Genomic DNA, 20,715 nt, shown 5'->3' on the forward strand with positions numbered 1-20,715 from the left:
ACACCATACCTGTGTGGCACCATTACCATATGTGGGTACTTCAGGGTTAAATAGACCTGGACAGAAAGGGAGCTATTAACTCTGCAAAAGGGCAAAGGTCACCCATGCTAAACAGACAAGTTTATCTTCCTAGGTATGGATCACTTTGGGATGAGGAAGCTATTTTAAAAAATGCTCTTCTTCAGGGATTCCTTATTGCTGTGAGACTAATAGATGGTGGATTTTTGTGTGCTCCTGACCAACTGTGGTCATTAAAAGTTCCACACTATAACACTCCTCCTAAGAAAGTGAAGAGTGTCCTGATCCAATTCAATCTCAGATAGTTATACTCAGTCTACCCACAATTCTCCACTGTGGTATAAAATATTTTTTCACTTTCCCTCCTAAACTGTTATGTAGCACTGACTGTGTAAAGTGACTGATGCGTTCCACTGCAGAAGTGCCCTGGTGCTATATAGCAAGGGGAGGCTGAGAAGTTTTCTTTAACCTTGCCAGGTACTAAATAATAACCTCCTTCTGTAGGTCATCAGCCAGTACTCTATATAACAAAGACACAGCAATGAGCCAGATAACGCAAGACAAGTCAGGATGATTAGTACTTTGTAGGAGACCTCCAAGAGAACCACACATGCTGCAGGAAGTTGTATTAGTGGATTTACTAGGTGGCATTCTTCTGACTCAGTACTGAACAAATGCCCCAGCTTGGGAGATGTAAACGTTATGGAGTGGCTGTAAAACAAAGACCCTCCTCACTTTGTCATGACAGACCTTATGGCACATTTAGTTAAAACTGGGGTGCTAGCCCTGATACGCTGGCCAAATTCCAATTCAGGTGATAACACTGCTAGAGTAATTTTAGCTAAACAGTATTAACCAGGTATAATATTCCCTCCACAAGCAAACTATTATGCCCAGTACTGCTTCTGTGTCCTGTCAAATGGCTGTGATGTTCCACCCCAACTGTGGTTGCATTTCAAGTCATGAGGGAAGTTATTCATGGGAATAAGCTTGAAAGTCACTTTGGGATCCAGAAGGAGACGACATTATTATTACTCTTTTAGAACTGTATTAACTGCCATTTACAAAGGAAGCCATATTCAGCACAGAGGGCCACTGCAGGAAGAAAACAGCCATCCACAGCAAGTGTATCTATGTCCTATCACAATGCAGACCCCACTCCGTGTTGCCTCCTGCCTGCCAACAGAGACCCTGCCAAGAAGTGCTGTCATCTGAGTCCCCAATTCCTTCTCTAGTCCATGCCCTTCCCAGTGCTCCTCTCCCAAAAGCTGTGAAAACTGCACAGCTCTTTACCATTTGGGAAGCCTCCCCGGCAACCAGTTCTTTACAATTAAAATGTGTCAGTCTCCCACCTTCCCTGCTCTTCCTACCCCCAGCAGCAGCAGTAAAAAGCCAGCTTCCAGTGTATGGGAGGCAAGGTCTGGGACATTACCACTTCTACACTAGCAGGACAAAGACTCGATGGAAGCCAGGAAAGGAGAAAAACTTCAAAGGACAGGAATCCAAGCAAGGTCTTGAGTAGTGCTGTACTCAAATGCAACGTTACTGATGCTCACCCAACGACAGGAAAAGCGAGTGCCAAAGCAAACTAAAATTCTGGCTCAAAGACAAACAATTCAGCTAGCTCAGTGATCACAGACATCAATCTCAAATGGTGCTACTTCCTAGACAGAAAGATGCTGGTTTTGGTGGAAGGTCTGCTGAGAACCACAGAGTGGGGGAACCAGAAAAGAGAGAGCGTGTGTGTGTGGCGGGGGGGTTTACTGGAGATGTTTTAATGGATAATTTTAAAATAAGGGAAGAGAAAATGCATTACTATGATCCAGCTGACAATGGGAGGAGGAAGAATTTAAGAGACAAATCCATAGGATACAATTTAGCATTCTTCATCTACCTCCTTTCCCATTCCATTATAACTATGTCATCAGTGCAGAGCTGTCAGCTTCAGAGTGGGTGGATCCCCGCTCTGTAGTCTGGAGTGTCTGTGTGAGTTTCTGCATGATAACTGGGCAAAGAGATTTTGCTGAGGCAAGACAATTCAAAGATCCTTACTCACGTTCTCTTCTAAGCGCGGGGCCCTGCATAGTGAATCAACTACCTTCAACCAGGTAGTATTGTGATGGGGAAGACAGAAATGAAACAGATCTGATGAGAAGAGCAGGAAACACGCTATGGGCCAATGGGCATAGCTGAGAGACATTGCCACCCTTACCAGGAGCATAGTGTTTTGCCTCTGCAGCACTCAGAGCACCATCGGTTCAAGGAACCAAACTGGGACCTCAAATCTAATCTCCAAGTGGTCAGCAGCATGTTGCTCCAAGGCTGCTGGCTGAAAATGCAAGACTTCATCCCTTCCTCTGCTCTAGTTTCCCAAACACAATCCTCACAGCCAACTCTAATGCTTGGTGTGTAAGCCAGATAAGTGTGCTTGCTCAAACACACGAAGCAAAACAAAGGAGAAAGAAGGAGAATCCACAGAGAACCCACTTTGCAGCTGAAACAGAAGCAGCATTGCAATAGTGCCATAAGTAGCCAAGAGTCTAGTGTCTCGGTTCTTGTTGGAGATTGTATTTTTATTCTCAGTGAAAATGTCTAAGTTCTGCCCCCTTGTAGGAGTGAAGTGCATACGTTGATCTTCACTTACTCAGAGAAAGCCATTCCCTTTCAGTGACCCAACACAGAAGAGGAAACTTATCAGCGCTATTTTGTCAGTTGCACAGCCTCACGATCAAGCCTCTTAGACTCATACCCTGGAAAGGAAAAAGAGGAGGGCAGTGATGGCCTGGAACTCACCAAAACCTGCCCATTCGCCGCTGGGCACACAACGTTGTTGTTGCATCTTGTGTGGTGCCATTGAGGTAGCTGATTGTTCTATTGCTCTGTGCATCAATGCACTGACCCCTCTGAATTGTGGACTGGAGGATCTCAGAGGAACTGGCTTGCAAGAAGGAACCTCTTAATTTGGCACTGTATGCACCCTATGGTAGGTCTGGTCTCTCCACTGCAACCAGCAGGTGAGGTTACACCAAAGGGTTTAGCCAGGGGACAGGAAAACAGAACTACAGGCCAGCAAACACCTACTGTTCTAGGCTGTAAGCAGCAGGGGAATGGGAGGGGTACAGTCCTCAAGACTTCACTTGCACCCCTTTCAACAGGCATTGGGGTACAGACTAGGGTTTCTGGAGGTGCTTGCTCCCATATGGGCTTTCAGATGTACACTCAACACCAAGCTGCTACCACAGGGGAAGCAAGGTGTGGGAACATAGCATCGGAAGGCATAAGGGGGCGAGAGAGAGACTGGATGAGGGGGTGAAAGAGTTTGAAAAATTAGTTCTACAATGTACAAAATGTCACACACCCAATAAGTTTAAAAATGAAAAGAGCAGGGGGAAGAGGAAGTGGAACCGTATGGGTTGAAGAATGAGGGAGATTGTGGGGAAGGAGAGGAGGATGGCGACAGAGACTCCAGTTATGGAGAAGGGGTGGGGCCAGGTGGTTCTACTTCCCATGGTAGCCACTCAATTCCATCTCGTCCTTGCGGCGACGCTGTGTGAAGAGGGAGCTGAATGGGTAGAGCTTGGCCTTAGCCTGGAAGCGCTGCCCAGCAATGTCAATCTCATACTCGCCCCGGTTAATGAAGTCGGGTGTCACCACCAATGCCTCCCTGGTTTCCTCGTCCAAGTTCTGCACAAAGCCCAGGCAGACATGGCGCTCCAGGGTGTAGCTGTAAGCACTGCTGGTGGTCTCGCCCACGTAGTGGCCATTGCGGTAAATGGGCTCCCCCCACCAGGGCCAAAGATCAAGGTCTGTGTCATGATCCTCCAGGATGAACATGGTGAAGCGCCTGCACACACCGTCCTGCTTCTGCTGCATCAGTGCATCCCGGCCTATGAAATCAGTCCCCTGGAGAGAGAAGGAAAGGCCAGTTGATGAAGGGCATGTGATCTGTGCCAGACTCAGCTGCTGGATTTTAAGCGACAGCTGCTTAGTGATACAACGTCAGCCTAGGGTCATGCAGCATGGAAACACTACCCACTGAAACTGGTCCCTTCCCAGCTGCAAAGAAACAGGAGCTGGTGAGTCACTCACGTGTTTTGCCTTCCCTCGTTTTCAGCAGCTGAACTACCTGAAACAGGCATAAATAAAATACAAAAACATAGCAGGTGCAGTTAAATTCATTCCAGGTTTACCAGTATTACTGATTCCAGCAGGCTCCCCTATTTTATCACGTATAAATTGTTGGAACTGGTAATACCTCTAAAAGCTGAATGAACACCCACTGTATTTTCTTAGCATTACATTCAATGTAAACAATTACTGCAGTTGCCGCAAAGATGTGAGCTGGTCACAGATAGTCAGGGACAGTGTGCACACAGTCAGCAATAGGAAGACATGCAATCTCTATTAACATGTGGTCCAATGCTAATGTTATGGGAAAAAATGGAGGACTGCTGCCTTCCAGTTCTCTCCACCTAGAGGTGTTTTAGAATGACTACTGCTGGCCCTCTATTTATTACTTTCTCTTTCAATCCCTTGTTTTCGCTTAGTTCAGCTGTAGCTTTTCATTTTTTTGGGTGTGTTTTCAAAAGGGTGGGATTTTGTTATATTTTGTTTGTCTCCTATAGTCTAGAGCCACAAGCACTTTGTTGGAAACTATGAACAAAGCAATCATTCTCTACTTCCTGGATTAGCATTGTTAATCCTCTTAGAGTTCGATAGTAGCAATTTACGGTTTGGCTATACTGTGAAATTAATTCGGATTACGGTAGAGTGTGAATTTAAAGCAGAATAAACATTCCCGATTCACTCGCTGTTTGGACGTTCTTATTCCAGAATAAGAGTGCCTTATTCAAAATAGCTTAATCCTCTTCCAAATGGAGTTAATTAGGAACAGCTATTCTAGAATCACTCAAGCCTTTAATTTACAATCAGGGGACTGCAGGTTGCTTCACAAAGCTGGGCAGATATTGTTATTATCCCTATTTTACAGATAAGTAAACAGGGCATAGCAGTTCGGTGACTTGCCTGAAGTCACATGTAGCAAGCGGCCAAATCAGGAACAGAAACCAGGTCTCCGGACTCTCAGATCCCTACTCCAGTCACTATATTGCACTGCAGGAAGCAGGTGGCCAGACGTGCACCCCAAAGCAAGCAAGGTTGAAAGTAGATACGGGGAAGAGGAAGTTACTCACCTGTGCAGTAACTGACGTTCTTTGAGAGGAGTGTCCCTGTGGGTGCTCCACTCCAAGTGTTGGTTTGCCCCCTGCGCCTTCTCTACAATGGAGGCTACCCCAACTCTGAAGCAGAGGGGAGGAGGGTGCGCAGTGGAGCATCCACAGGGACTCTCATCTCAAAGAACGTCAGTTATTGCACAGGTGAGTAATCTCCTCTTCAAGAGATGTCCCTGTAGGTGCGCCACTCCAGGTGACTGAAAAGCAGTGTATCTCAAGGAGGTAGGGACTTCGGATCTGGTAGGAATATGGTAGATAATACAACTCTGCCCAACCATGTGTCAGAGAGAGGGCCTTTGAGTAAGGGCATAATACTTGACAAAGGTATGTTCAGAAGTCCAAGTGGCTGCTTTACAAACGTCAGCCAGAAGAACTTTGCGTAGAAAAGCAATGGAGGTAGCTACAGATCTAGTGGAGTGAGTTCTGATGGAGGCTGGAGGAGTTGCATCCTTTATTTGGTAGCACAGTCAGATAAATTCGAGATCCAACTGGAAAGTTTTTGGGTAGAAATAGTTGTCCCTTTGGAGTGCTCTGCAATGGAGACAAAGAGTCTGAAAGAGTTCCTAAAAGGTTTCGTTCTATCCAAATAAAAGGGACAGAGCCCTGCATACATCCAACATATTCATCGCAGATTTGAAGGAATTTGCATGCAGTTTAGGGAAGAAGGTTGGTAGTGTATAGGGTCACTGATGTGAAAGGATGAATGCACTTTTGGAAGAAATCTGGGGTGCAGTCAGCGGGTAACTGTCCTTAAAAAATATTGCACATGGTGGGTCCACCATGAGAGCTGCTATGTCTCCTGTGCATCTGGCGGAGATGATTGATACTAAAAATGCTGTTTTCATGGAGAGGTATAAAAGAGAGCGTGTGGCTAGTGGCTTGAAAGGTTGTTGAGTCAAGCACGTTAATACTAAATGGAGGTCCCATGGTGGGGTAGGGAGGTTAATGTACGGGTATAGTGATTGGAGCCCTTTGAGGAAAACACTTGGTGATTGGACGGGCAAAAATAGAGGTATCATTGATCTTGTGGTGAAAGGTTGTAATAGTAGCTAAGTGGACCTTGATGGAGATGAAAAAAAGGCCAGATCGCTTAAGGTCTAAGAGGTAGTCAAGTATTAGCGGAAGGGGTGCGGAAGTGGGAAGAGCTTATTTGGTCAAGCACCACTGTGTGAATCGCTTCCACTTTCGGAGATAGGTGGTGCAAGCAGATGGTGTTCTGCTATGTGAGACTACAAGCTAAATATGAGTCAACAATTTGATGCTGTTGCAAAAAAAGCAAACATGATTCTGGGATGCAACAACAGGTGTGTTGTGAGCAAGACACGAGAAGTCATTCTTCCGCTCTACTCTGCGCTGGTTAGGCCTCAACTGGAGTATTGTGTCCAGTTCTGGGTACCGCATTTCAAGAAAGATGTGGAGAAATTGGAGAGGGTCCAGAGAAGAGCAAGAAGAATGATTAAAGGTCTAGAGAACATGACCTATGAAGGAAGGCTGAAAGAATTGGGTTTGTTTAGTCTGGAAAAGAGCAGACTGAGAGGGGACATGATAGCACTTTTCAGGTATCTGAAAGGGTGTCATCAGGAGGAGGGAGAAAACTTGTTCACCTTAGCCTTTAAGGATAGAACAAGAAGCAATGGGCTTAAACTGCAGCAAGGGAGGTTTAGGTTGGACATTAGGAAAAACTTCCTAACTGTCAGGGTGATTAAACACTGGAATAAATTGCCTAGGGAGTTGTTGAATCCCCATCTCTGGAGATATTTAAGAGTAGGTTAGATAAATGTCTATCAGGGACGGTCTAGACAGTATTTGGTCCTGCCATGAGGGCAGGGGACTGGACTCGATGACCTCTCGAGGTCCCTTCCAGTCCTAGAATCTATGAATCTATGAACATGCTAGTTCCTTTTGTGAGAACCATGTAGGAACCAAGCTTTGAGGTGTAGCATGGATAGGCTGGGGTGGAGAAATCAGCCGTGTTGCTGTGACAAGAGGATTGGAATGAGGAGCAGTGGAATCAGTGGGCGAATTGACATTCTGCTGAGGAACGGATATGATGGTTGTCTGGGCCACGACAGGGCAATCAGAATTATCGAGGCACGATCTGTCCATATCTTTGCCAGAACCCTGTGGAGAAGTGGTATCGGAGGAAATGTGTACAGTAAGTCTTGGCCCCATGAGATCATGAAAGCATCCCCTAAGGAATGTGTGCCCAGTCCTGCTCTGCAGCAAAATTTGGGACATTTCTTGTTTTTCACAGTCTCAAAGAGTCCAGTGCTGGGTACCCCAAATGTGGAATATGTTGCATATCACTGTCTCGTTTACCTCTCATTTGTGATTACAAGGAAATCGCCTGCTTAGTTCATCCACAGTGGTATTCAGGGCCCCAGGTAGGTAGGAGGCTGATGTTGGTAGGCAGGATGTTGTACGTGAGATACCAATTCCAGAGCTTCATAGTTTCTATGCAGAGCGAGTGATTCCAAGCCCCTTCCTGTCTGTTTACATAAAACATGCAGGTGATGTAGTCTGTCATTATTCGAACATGGTGGTTCTGAATGAATGGGAGGAGTTGGTGGCAGGCTGTGGATTATGGTGGTGAGGGTAATCATTTTGAACTTTTACTTTTTGATGAATTTGTTGAGCTGCCTGAGGTCGAGAAGCGGTCGCCATCCCCTTGTTTACTTTTCTGTTAAAAAGTCATGGGAGTAGAAACCTTTTCCTGTGTGGCGTTTGGGCACAATTTCCACTGCTCCTAACTGAAGCAGATGATGTACTTCTTGGAGGAGCAGTTGCTCATGAGAAGGGTCCCTGAAGAGGGACGGGGAGGGGGGATGGGAGGGAGGCAAGGATAGGAAAGGGATGTGTAGTGGGTGGTCACCCGCTTTGGCCTTAAAGGGCTTAAAACAGCCCAGGAGAGAGCTGTGGCTGGAAGCAAGCAGTTCCCAGGCTGATTGGGGAAGCAATGGCCATGCCCCAAACAGGGCCCAGCTGGCCCTTAAAAGAGGGCAGTGGGCCAGGAGCAGGGACTCTGTCTCTAGAGGAAGAAGGGCCTGACTGCTGGGAAGCTGAATAGAGTACCTGTGGGGAGCAGGGCTTGGGAACAGGGCAAGGGAGCTGGAGAGCTCCCGCCCAGAAAAGCCTCAGGCTGTGGCCTTGTCAAAGGCCAGAAAGGTACTAGGGTGCAAGGGTGTAGTCCAGGGTAGGCAGAGGCAGATGGTCCAAACCCCCCTTGTCTATGATGAGTGGCTTTTGCACTGCAGTCTGCCCCAGTGAGTGCGGGCTAGATGGTGACTGACAGTAGCCCAGGACTGAGGTGAGGTGAGGATAGTGGCTGGGGGTTCCCCTGGGTGGAGAGACTCAGAGAGCAGGTGTACTGCCAGGGGGCAGTGCCCAAAGACAAGGGGCACCAGGTCCAGGAGGGATGCAGGGGCCAGCAGCAGTGAGGCACCAGCCTGCAGAGGGCGCTCCGGGGCCAAAGAGCTAATTCCCAGGACAACCGACAGGCGGCGCAGCAGGGGTGAGTCTCACCCCATTATAGGATGGAATAGTCAATTCTGATAACCTCTATGGACCATTTGTCGGTGGAAGCATTCTGCCATTGATGGGAGAATGGGCAGAGGCGGTGTCCAAAAATAGGGACAGGCGGTGTAAGCCCTGAAGTAGGAATAGTGTTTTCTAAACTCTCGACCAAGGCTTCAAATTTGCTTTAGTTGGAGGGGGTTGAGATGCTGCTGACGAGTTGGGATGGCGGCATTGATACCTGGGTCTCTGGCATTGCTGTTGTTGTTGTTGCTGCTCACGTGCTCTATGATGTTGTTGGGTGTACGTGAGGTAGCATGGATGTTGGTAAGCTTGGTATCAATATTGTCACCTTCTGGTTGTAGGGGGTCTGGATTTCTAGTGACCGGAGCGCTGCCCTTGAGTCCTTCATGGAATGAAGTACCTCGTTCGTTGTGGAGGCAAAGAGTTTGTCGCCATTGAAGGAGAGATCCTCAATTGTATTTTGGACCTCCCGAGGAAAGGAAGAGGACGAGAGCCATGAACCTTGGTGCATTACAACTGCTGTGGCAGTGGATCTTGCTGCAGTATTGGCTGTATCAAGGGCAGCCTGAAGAGCAGTACGGGAGATGATCTGTCCCTCAGAAACGATGGATATAAATTGTTGCTTTTTTTCCTCTGAAATGTCTGCAATAAATTCCATGAGTTTACTGTAGTTTTTGTGGTCATATTTTGCCACAACGGGTGTATAATTAGCTATGCGGAATTGTAATGTGGAAGATACATACACCTTACACCCAAGCAGATCTAATTGCTTACTGTCCTTATCAGATGGGCTGGGGCGGGAAAACTGGTGCTTGTTCTTTTGGTTAATTGCTTCTACTACCAGTGAATTTGGTGCTGGATGAATGAAAAGGAATTCAGAACCCTTGGAAGGGATAAAGTACTTTAGATCTGCTTGTTTGAAGGTGGGTAGGCTTGCAGCCATGTTTGCCAGATGGCTTTGGCAGGTTCCATGATGGCTGCATTTATAGATAATGGAATCCTGGAAGAAGTAGATGGTTGCAGGTTGTCAGTTAGCTCATGTTGTTGTTCAGAAACTTCCTCCAGGTTAATCCTTAGCTCATTGGCAACTCTTTTAAAGAGGTCCTGAATTTTGAAAAATCATCCAAGGACATCGGAGGAAATATTGCGCCATCTAGTGTAACTACTGGGTCTATTGGGTTGGAGGAGGTAGACTGTGATTGTTCCTGCAGGTGTGAAGGGACTGCCTGATGTCGTGGCTCAGTGGCAGATGCATCTACTGGTGATACTGAGCAGGTCTTGCCCCTGTTTCTGGTGGCATATCAAGTGTGATCCCAAGTATAAGGTGCCCATGGAGCCCAATATCGCCATTGAGCTGGAAAGAACATGGGTGGTGCCATCCATGGGTCTGGATACCAGGGGGCAGGATCCTGGGGGTAGGACGAAGTAGTTTTTTTATGACCCATGTTGATTGGGGTCTGTGAATGGAAGATCTGTTAGGGTGAAAAGTCTCTCTGCAGCATAGATTCCTCATCACTGGAGAAGTGGAAATTAGCAGGAGAAACCTGTCTGGACTTGTGTGAGTGTCCGGAGAGAAGCAGGTGTCAAGTAGGGGTGACTGAAGAATGGGTGACCCCTGAAGGTCCTCTGAGTGAGTAAATTGTGGTGCTGCAGCACTGTGTGTGGTGAGGGCTGTGTGAGAGGTATTTGCTGTGCAGGAGGGTTCATCTGCACTGGTGTCCTGAGCCTTGTATCACTACTAGCAAGTTCAGAAAGTGACGGTACCGGTATAACGAGAGCAGCCTGAGGAGGGTCAGGCAGCCTAATACATGTCGGCAACACATCTTCTGCGGTGCCAAACGGTGCAGTATGAGAGGCAGGTGGCTGGAAGCCCGAAGCCTCGGCACTGGGGTTTGTTCTACCGCTGCAGCAGCAGGCAGGTTTCAGGCGGCGCCGGAGGAGCCCGGCACATCAAAAGTGCTGAGTCAGGGAAATGATGTGGGATTCTCCCAAGCATTGTATACACTGGGAGTGACCATCAGAGATGGGAATGGCATCGCGGCAGGTGGAGCAGCGCTTAAAGCCTGGGGAGCCAGGCACATCGGAAGCGGCTGCTGCTGACAGGAAAAAAGAAAAGGGGGGGAGGGTTTAGGTAGAGAAAGGAGATAGGGGAAGTTGTATCTAACTAACTGGAAAGCTAAACTAAGAAGAAAATTATTTTAAACAAGGCGAGAGAAAGTTCTCTGACGAGTCTGCTGAGCACCTTCTCAGGCCGGGGATGGCAGAGAAGGAACTGAGGAGACTGGTCGCGCATGCTTACTATTGAGGCACACTCGGCACGTGGGGCAGGCTCTGCACATGCACTACTGGTATGAATACAGCTGTCAAAATCTCTGAGTGAAGGCGCAGGGGCGCACCAACACCTGGAGTGGAGCACCCACAGGGACATCTCTCGAAGAAGGAGGTGCACTCTTTCTCTTTGCTCTGGTTGTGGAGCATTACGCCACTCTCTGGGGATGCAAGGTGCCCTCCTGGTCACATGGTTTGAGTGGGGTACGTATTACTGATTTAGTGACAAATGGGAGCCCAGAACAAAAAGACAAGTCAAACCTTAAAACTCCAGATCAATTAGATCAAGTTCCTGGAGTCACTACTTTACCAAGAGGGTTCTTACCCCAGACAACAGGATAAAAATCAGGCATTCTGCTACCTCTCATGCAACTGAGACCCCAAGTTTTAGCAGCCAGAGAGTGGTTATAACAGGTAAGGATCATCACCAGCACCCAAAATATCACTCCAATCTCAACCTAGCCCTTGCCATAAGAGCAATTTTTTATGGATGATCCCTGCAAAAACAGGGTTTAGTGCTCTTGGGCTTCCCTATGCTGCTGAACTGACCTCAAATCTTGTTCCATGGGCAGTGCTGGAGCCATCAGTGAAACTGGGCAGGGGGACTGGTAGGAGAAAGCTAAACAAAAGGCTGAATTCTGCAAGCAGCTGAGTGCTTTCCACACCCACTGTCCCTAACCAGGTAAAAGGTTCACACTAGGCACAAAGCAATAAACCCTAGTGCCAAACGGGTTGCTGGGAGATAGGATCTGCAAACACAGCAGATGCGAGAAGAGTTGCATTTCTAATTCTTCACTCACAAGCAGTTAAGATTACTGCCCTAGAGGCTGGAGGGTACAGCATTTGTGTGGTTTCTAGCATCTTTTCAAGATGCAACAGAATCAGTCATTAATACAGACAAAATATTTTCACACACAAGTTCCTCACTTCCCCATGAAAATATTTGTGTTGGAATCTATTCCTTTAGAGAGCACTCTCTTTTCAGGGCAGTACTGCTTTGCCTTCTTTGTTTCAATCCCATATATCCTGCCTGTTCTTCTGCAAACACTGCTGAGGGAGCTGGTTCAGCCTCAGACACGGTACCTTGTCCAGTTTCACCCGGAACTCACGTCCACATTCCAAAGGGGTGGTGAAAGTGTCCAGATCCTGGCCCCAGAATGCAAAGAACTTTTCAATGCGTAAGCTGCGAAGTGCGTAATAGCCAGCATTCCGGATCCCGTACTTCTGTCCCACGCTCATCAACTCATTGTACACATGCAGAGCATACTGCAGGGAAGAATTAACACATCAGGATTAGCAGAACACGCAGCATCAGAGAAGATAAAGGGACAATCTGCCACACCAAGAGGCAGACTCCAGTACCCTGTCTCCGGAGCAATGCGTCACAGGACAGACTGCACAAGGTACCTGCACAATTGTGTAATGCTGCACAAAGCAGGGAAACTCCTTCCTGTCCCTTTCAGAGATCAGCTCCCACAGTAAAGACAGATCTGACTACCCTGTCTGAGTTAGTATTACTACAAATAAGGGGCATATAATTATGTACCCATCCTTTAAAAGCCAGCCACAGTATGGGACATGAATGCTATACTTTAGCGACTTCCACAGCCTGACTACAAACTGTAGGGAGGAGTATTTTATTTATTTGTTCTTACATTTGCCAGCTATTATTTCCATTGAATGGGTCATTATTCCCATAACTGGCTTTGAATAATATTCAACTCCCATAATCTTGGGTTCATCTGCTGTAGTTTCCCTACCCCCACCTCCTTCTGTCCTACGGTTTCATCAGACCCAGACCTTGCACTGAGTGCCCATGACTACATAACAGTATTTGATCTTTTACATGCACTACAAGAACTACAGCAGTATGATTTGGACTCCAAGGGCAGAAAATAGTCCGGCCTGGTAAACCTACTTTTTATACACATGGCTAAGTATTGAGTCTTGCAAGCAAACATGTTCAACTGAATGTAAGGCAGCATTAATTTCACTTCCAGAATTCAGAGGTTCTAGCAAAGGCATTTGTATACTTCAGATTACAAAATGCTATTCTCCATGCCAAAAGGGTCAAAGTTAACTATACCCACCCAAGCAGGAAAGAAGCCTATTCGTCTTTGTACGTTTAAGACGGAAGTGTTAAGGACCGTACTGACTGGTTAAGGCTTATAAACCAATCTACCTCTATAGGGATGTATAGCATGAATCCAGGTTCTCCTGTGTGTGTCATGCTCATCACACGGATCCCATTAGCATACCCCACGCTCATTTCCTGCAGAAAGGGAGAATTAAAGAGAGAAAAGCAAAGTTCAGACTGGACCATGGCATCTAAGATCCAGAATGAGGGCCCCCAGTCCTCCACCCCCACACGCGCACACACTGCAAATCCCATGGGCTAAACCTTTTCCCCTTCCTCATCTTAGCTCACTTCAAAAGTGAAGTTTAATTCAAACAAGGAGATTTGATCAGTTCTTATTTCCTGAGGCTGATGGTTTCCAGGGCATTTGCTACTTGCACTAACATATATCTCATTAGGAGAGCCATAAACACTAGTGCCAAAGATGTTGCAAAAACACATGGGAACAGTTGCATTTCTAATCCTTCACTCACAAGCCGTATGAGAAAGATGCCCACATTCATACCGATTATAAATACTGGCAGAGCTGTGGACAGCCACCTCTTGTTTTAAGAAGAGTTTCCTCAGAGGACAAGAGAGTGGATCCTGTGGTGGGAAGGAAGAGGCATAATTCATTTTGAGGTTATTTGGGGCCAGGTTCAGTGGAAAAACTGCTTTGTCCATGGGTGCTCTCCAGTCAGATGTATCAGAGAACAAACAATGGACTGTTTCTGTTAGAATGTGGTGTGTTACAAGCCATTATCCTCTGATCCCACTGAGGGTTACCAAAAGAAACTACACCATTTGCTCAAGAAACTCCCTGAAAAAGCACAGGAACAAATCTGCACAGACACATATCCCTAAAACCCCGACCAGGGGTATTCTATCTGCTACCCAAAATCTATAAACCTGGAAATCCTGGATGCCCCATCATCTCAAGCACTGGCACCCTGACAGCAGGACTGTCTGGCTATGTAGACTCTCTCCTCAGGCCCTACACTACCAGCACTCCTAGCTATCTTCGAGACACCACTGACTTCCTGAGGAAACTACAATCCATTGGTGATCTTCCTGAAAACACCATCCTGGCCACTATGGATGTAGAAACCCTCTAAAAAAACATTCCACACAAAGATGGACTGGTGATGGTGTGGCTGATCTGGTTAGGTCCTGTGATGGTGTCGCTGGTCTAGATATGTGGGAAGAGTTGGCATCAAGGTTTATTGCATGGACTGGTTCCTGAGTTAGAGTTACTATGGTGAAGTGTGTAGTTACTGGTGAGAATATGCTTCAGATTGGTGGGTTGTCTGTGGGCGAGGACTGGCCTGCCACCCAAGGCCTGTGAAAATAAGGGATCATTGTCCAGGATGGCCAGGATAGCGTAGGGCCTGAAGACAGAGTCTACATAGCCAGACAATCTTGCTGTCAGGGCGCCAATGCCTGAGATGATGGGGCGTCCAGGCTTTCCATAGCCACACCATCAACGGCTCATTCACCTGCACGTCCACCAATGTAATATACGCCATCATATGCCAGCAATGCCCCTCTGCTATGTACATCGGCCAAACTGGACAGTCCCTACGTAAAAGGATAAATGGACACAAGTCAGATATTAGGAATGGCAATACACAAAAACCTGTAGGAGAACACTTCAATCTCCCTGGACACACAATCGCAGATGTAAAGGTAGCCATCCTGCAGCAAAAAAAATTCAGGACCAGATTTCAAAGAGAAACTAGTGAGCTTCAGTTCATCTGCAAATTTGACACCATCAGCTCACGATTAAACAGACTGTGAATGGCTAGCCAACTACAAAAGCAGTTTCTCCTCCCTTGATGTTCACACCTCAGCTGCTAGAAGAGGGCCTCATCCTCCCTGATTGAACTAACCTTGTTATCTCTAGCCTGATTCTTGCTTGCATATTTATACCTGCCTCTGGAAATTTCCACTACATGCATCCGAAGTGGGTATTCATCCACGAAATCTCATGCACCAATACATCTGTTAGTCTAGAAGGTGCCACAGGACTCTTTGCTGCTTTCACCCTATACCAGAAACCTACTGACCATTATACTTACCTACATGCCTCCAGCTTTCATCCAGACCACATTACACAATCCATTGTCTATAGCCAAGCTGTAAGATACAATCGCATTTGCTCCAACCCCTCAGACAGACACAAACTCCTACAAGATCTGTATCAAGCACTCTTAAAACTACAATACCCACCTGCTGAAGTGAAGAAACAGATTGACAGAGCTAGAAGAATACCCAGAAGTCACCTACTCAAGGACAAGCCCAGCAAAGAAAGTAACAGAATGACACGAGCTGTCACCTTCAGCCCCCAGCTAAAACCTCTTCAGCACATCATCAAGGATCTACAACCTATCCTGAAGGATGATCCCTCATTCACACAGATCTTGGGAGACAGGCTGGTCCTTGCTTACAGACAGCCCCCCAACCTGAAGCAAATACTCACCAGCAACCACACAACAAAAACACTAACCCAGGAACCTATCCTTGTGGCAAAGCCCGTTGCTAACTCTGTCCACATATCTATTTAAGGGACACCATCATAGGACATAATCACATCAGCCAGACCATCAGAAGCTCGTTGACCTGCACATCTACCAATGTGATATGCACCATCATGTGCCAGCAATGCCCTTCTGCCATGTACATTGGCCAAACCGGACAGTCTCTATGCAAAAGAATAAATGAACACAAATCAGACGTCAAGAATTATAACATTCAAAAACCAGTCGGAGAACACTTCAACCTCCCTGGTCACTCAATTACAGAGCTCAAAGTAGCAATTCTCCAACAAAAAACTTTTGAAAACAGACTCCAACGAGAAACTGCAGAACTGGAATTAATTTGCAAACTGGACACCATTAAATTAGGCTTGAAAAAAGACTGGGAGTGGATGGGTGATTACACAAAGTAAAAACTATTTCCTCATGCTAATTTTTCCCCTACTGTTACTCACACTTTCTTGTCAACTGTTGGAAATGGGCCATCCTGATTATCACTACAAACGTTTTTTTTTTCTCCTGCTGATAATAGCCCACCTTAATTGATTAGCCTCGTTATAATTGGTATGGCAACACTCATTTTTTCATATTCTCTGTGTATATATGTCTTCCTACTGTATTTTCCACTGTACACATCTGATGAAGTAGGTTTTAGCCCACGAAAGCTTATGCTCAAATAAATTTGTTAGTCTCTAAGGTGCCACAAGTACTCCTGTTCTTTTTGCTGATACAGACTAACACGGCTACCACTCTGAAAACTGAGATACCAGTTAGAACTACAGCTACACAGAATAAAGTCCATTTCAAAGAAGTTCTGCTGTATATTCAGTAAGTTGATTTTAAAGGGAGATAATAAAAATATCCACAATGAGTAGCGCTAAGTACCTAGTTCAGTTATCTCAATAATTCTAAGTATTTGTACTCTTATCTGTAAATGCAAGTCACCCACCTTGCAAAAGAGAGAGGGGAAGTGTTCTGGAGTCATTGGGACATAGGATAATTCTGACAGCACGTCCACTGCACGAGGGCCAATCAGATTGAGAGCTAGATGGAGAAAGGAAAAGGTTTTCTACTACTGAGTAATCAGATGGATGAAGGGGAAGGTTCCATCTGGCCGCATGCTTACCTTACTTTTTTCCAGTCTCTGATTTCTGTATCAATTGTTGCTATGGGCAACAATCACAAGATTTTATATAGATTCACAGAAACTAGAAATGGAAAAAGATCTTCCAGGGGTCAACTAGCTGCTCTCTTGGGAGCCTGTGAGGAAGTGGAAGCGACATCCAAGCTTATGCATATTGGAAGGAACAGTTTGAACTACTCAGACATATTACTGGGTTCTATGTAACCATTCAGGAAAAAGACCTGAGCATCATGGTGGACAGATTACACAACTGATTAGTGTGCAGTGATAGGGGAAAAAAAAAAAAGCATGCAGAATTTCAGGGCAATTTCATCTCTGCCTCCAGGCATGTCTTACCGGTATACTTCCAGGTCACATCCTCCAAGAGCAAGTTACTATCATTAGGCATATGCTTTTTGAGCCAGGCCCAGCAGTGGACTTGCTGGTCAGTAGGAGAAATCATGAAGAAACTAGAATAGAAAATTAAAAGCAGGACAATGACTGGATGGCCACAAGATGAACCTATTTTGGTCTGTCTCTGGGGTGCAGCACCAAAACTCACTTCTCTGAACTCTGCAGCCAGGCAGTAATTCCCTGAGCAAACAAGAACAGAAGCAAATTGCTTTGCTAAGACCATGTATAAAGCCACTCTCACAATGGGAAATCCCAGCCTTGGAGTGTTAAGAGTGCTGGTGATTTATTTAGGGAATAGAGGCACAAGAACAGGACTAGAGACAGTGCCAATTGCTAAAGAACATGGGGCATCTCAAATGTCATGACCACAGTGCAAAGAATTGACTATTCACACCTCTTTGCAGCCACCAAGATTCTAGCTACTCCAATAACCAATAAGTGGTTCTACTCCCTGTGTAATTTCCTATTTCAAGAGAAATGAGTGAAAAGCCACCCGTCAGTACACCTTGGGGGGTTATTGGTATCAGTTTCCAAGGAAACAGAACTCAATTTGATACAGTAAAATGAATGTTATTTATATTCATATCTCTGAAGACCTAATACACCTTTATTTGGGTTAATGTCTTTCATACAAAGTGAATCCCAAAGTGCTTTACTGAGTTAGAAAAAACAGCTGAAGAAATGAATAATGGGAGGAAAACTATGAGGGTCACACAAATGCTTTCACCTGGTATATGAAAATACATGGAGAACTGATGCAATGATGAGATAAAAAAACTGTTCCAGATAGCAAGAGCTGCAAAAGAGAAGGTTCTCAAACAAACAATAGGGAGATTATGCAGCAGGACATAAAGAAAGCTTGATGCTGTGAGAAGGGAATGGAGAAGATATAAGCTATGTAAGATAGACTGGAACATATCAATGGACAGTTTTAAAATTGAGGGAAGCTTTCGACTAGATCCTGAAATGAATGAGAAATCAGTGGAACTCTCCAAGCACTGGGCCATGTGCTCATGCTACACTGAACATCTATGGGGTGAGGGCAGGCAACAGAAGTTTGCACAGGCTGGAGAGCCGATGATCGGGGAAGTCGTACTACAACATATATGGAGTTAAATAATCAAGGAGAGAGAAGGTGAGGGTTCAGCGCAGTTATTCTGGCATGGCTGCCTAGAAACCAGCGTGTGTGCATTCTGTCTTGTATTTTGTAATTAGGAAAACATTAACAACAGCTTCAAAGGATTGCTGAATAGAATTTACCTTCCCTTTGAGAAGCTTAATATTTCAGACTCTAAACAGACTGGTCACGTCCTTTTAAAAACATAAGCTTATTACTGCACCAACAGAGAAAAGACCGTTTTCCCCCATGTTGCCTTGTTACAAACAGTCATTTTCCTGGGTTAGGAAATTAGGACTCTGTGGGGGTGGAGAAATCAGACTTCACTGCATCAAAGGACTATTAAAAGGGAAAGAAAATGAAGACACTGATTTATCTGCAATAAGAGGTACTACGGAAACTGAGATTAACGCCAAGAACACAGAGGGACTGACTTAAACAAGGATGCTGCTGTGCAGACTTACCTGCGCTTGTTTAATCGTGCAATGCTGCAGTCATTCTCATACCCTCCTACTTCATTGAGCATGCCTGTGTGCACAATGTGGCCGACTGGCACATCCAGGTCATTCGAGAAGAGATACTGCAGAACCTCCAGTGCCTGATCCCCTGTGGACTGCAGGGATTGAGATGGAAAGAGAAGATCAGGCCAGCTGGCTGAGCAACAAGCTGCAGGGCAATGCAAACTCATGGAGGCTGTTTTATATAGCACCCATGATTCATCCCACCAAAAGCCTCTCAATTCATAAGGGTAATTACACAGACGGCCAAGGCTTTTCACATAACACAAGAGTATCCAAGAATTTTCAGAAAGCTAATTCTAATTAATCATGCCACAAATACTCTAAATTAAGCCACAAAGGGCAGTACAATTAAATACTAATCATACAGTCAGAACGTTACAGGCCTGTGGAAAAAGCAGAAATTGATCATACGGTTCTTCCTCCTATATCTATCCTCAATGGGGCATACAGCATTTTAAGAAAACAGCAAACAGCCCACAAGAAACAGCATTTGCCAGTTTGTCCCTTTGTCACTCCTTAGGTACTTACGCTTATTTCAAACTTAGTAAAAGATGACATATCAATTACACACACAGCCTCCTTACAGCACTTCACCTCTGACCCCACAATGTCAAACCAATCTGGTTTGTAGAAGGTCTTGCTCTGATCCAATGACAATAGATCTATGTAAGGCAAGAATCAAGAGAACAATTCATAAGCTGACTGCAGTGATGCACATTAAATCAACAGGAATGCTCTATCCAGAGGAGAATACGATCTCACCTTTCCCTGGTGGGACAAAGTACTTGGGTCTCTCGAATCCATGCTTCTCCATCCATCTGGCTCCCTGAGCATCCAGGCGATCATAGAGAGGGGAAGTACGCAACTGCCTGCCAGTCTGGAAATCCCAACGGGGAACCTTCAGATCATAGATCAGGGCTGTAATGGTCAAGGGTGGCCAGATATAAGCTAAGTTGCCGACACTTCAGCCCAGCTTCCTTATAAAGACTGCCCTTCCTCACAAGTATTCCTTTTTAACAGTTAAAGTGTATCCATTCTGCAGTACTTCTAGAGAGTATATAAGCTAGCAAAATCATAGCTGAAGAAAGAATTCTGGTATTCAGCTATTTTGCTGCTGCTTATGGTGCCAAACTTAACTTTTCAGTGCTGTCCCGTTATAGCAAGTATGCCACTTCTGAAGTACTGTCATTCAAATGTCAGCTCTTCAAAGGACACTGGTGAGTTTGATGCAGTACAGAAGCTGAGATGAGGAGCAGCAGGAAAAGGATTCATAAAATTGCTGAGTGCAAGACTAACTTTATTTCTAGGTTGTTTGCTGGTTATAAGGAACACTATATTTCTAGATTATGGAACAGTCTTATTCCACTATTACCAATGGGTGGCTGGATAACATATCTGGAGCCATATCTAGCCTTCTCTCACCAGCCTGCCCCCAAATCCTATGCCATAGCAACTGGGTGCATGTGTCATAGATTTTAAACAGCAGAAGGAACCACTATGATCATCTAGTCTGATCTCTTGCATAACACAGGCCACAGAACCTCTCCCAGTAATTTCTGCATCAAGCCCATAACTTCTAAGTGAGTTACAGCATATCTTTTAGAAAGACATCCAGTCTAGAGTTAAAGATTGCAAGTGATGGAGAATCCACTACATCTCCGTGTAAGTTGTCCCAATGACTAATTATCCTCACTGCCAAAAGTTTGCATCTTGTTTCTAGTCTGAATTTGTCCAGCGTCAGCTTCCAACCAAGGCCTTGTCTTGCTTAATTAAAAA

The 20,715-nt window shown here is 45.6% G+C and overlaps 1 protein-coding gene across 7 annotated transcripts in view; it reads right to left on the reverse strand.

Moving 5' to 3' along the window:
• Window positions 1-2,609: 2,609 nt before the first annotated feature.
• The window catches only part of PDPR (pyruvate dehydrogenase phosphatase regulatory subunit), a 61,781-nt gene continuing 43,675 nt past the window's right edge, over window positions 2,610-20,715 (reverse strand). For all 7 annotated transcript variants that reach the window (XM_050922357.1, XM_050922355.1, XM_050922356.1 and 4 more), the window contains 8 exons: window positions 19,702-19,857; window positions 19,468-19,601; window positions 18,883-19,031; window positions 17,245-17,357; window positions 16,714-16,808; window positions 13,297-13,386; window positions 12,198-12,380; window positions 2,610-3,921 (listed from right to left, as the gene is read on the reverse strand). In XM_050922357.1, coding sequence (XP_050778314.1) covers window positions 3,517-3,921; window positions 12,198-12,380; window positions 13,297-13,386; window positions 16,714-16,808; window positions 17,245-17,357; window positions 18,883-19,031; window positions 19,468-19,601; window positions 19,702-19,857 — 1,325 coding nt within the window. In that variant the 3' untranslated portion in view covers window positions 2,610-3,516. The remainder of the gene's footprint in view (window positions 3,922-12,197; window positions 12,381-13,296; window positions 13,387-16,713; window positions 16,809-17,244; window positions 17,358-18,882; window positions 19,032-19,467; window positions 19,602-19,701; window positions 19,858-20,715) is intronic.

This window comes from Gopherus flavomarginatus, chromosome 14, assembly GCF_025201925.1.
Source record: "Gopherus flavomarginatus isolate rGopFla2 chromosome 14, rGopFla2.mat.asm, whole genome shotgun sequence".
NCBI classification, from domain to species: Eukaryota; Metazoa; Chordata; order Testudines; family Testudinidae; genus Gopherus; species Gopherus flavomarginatus.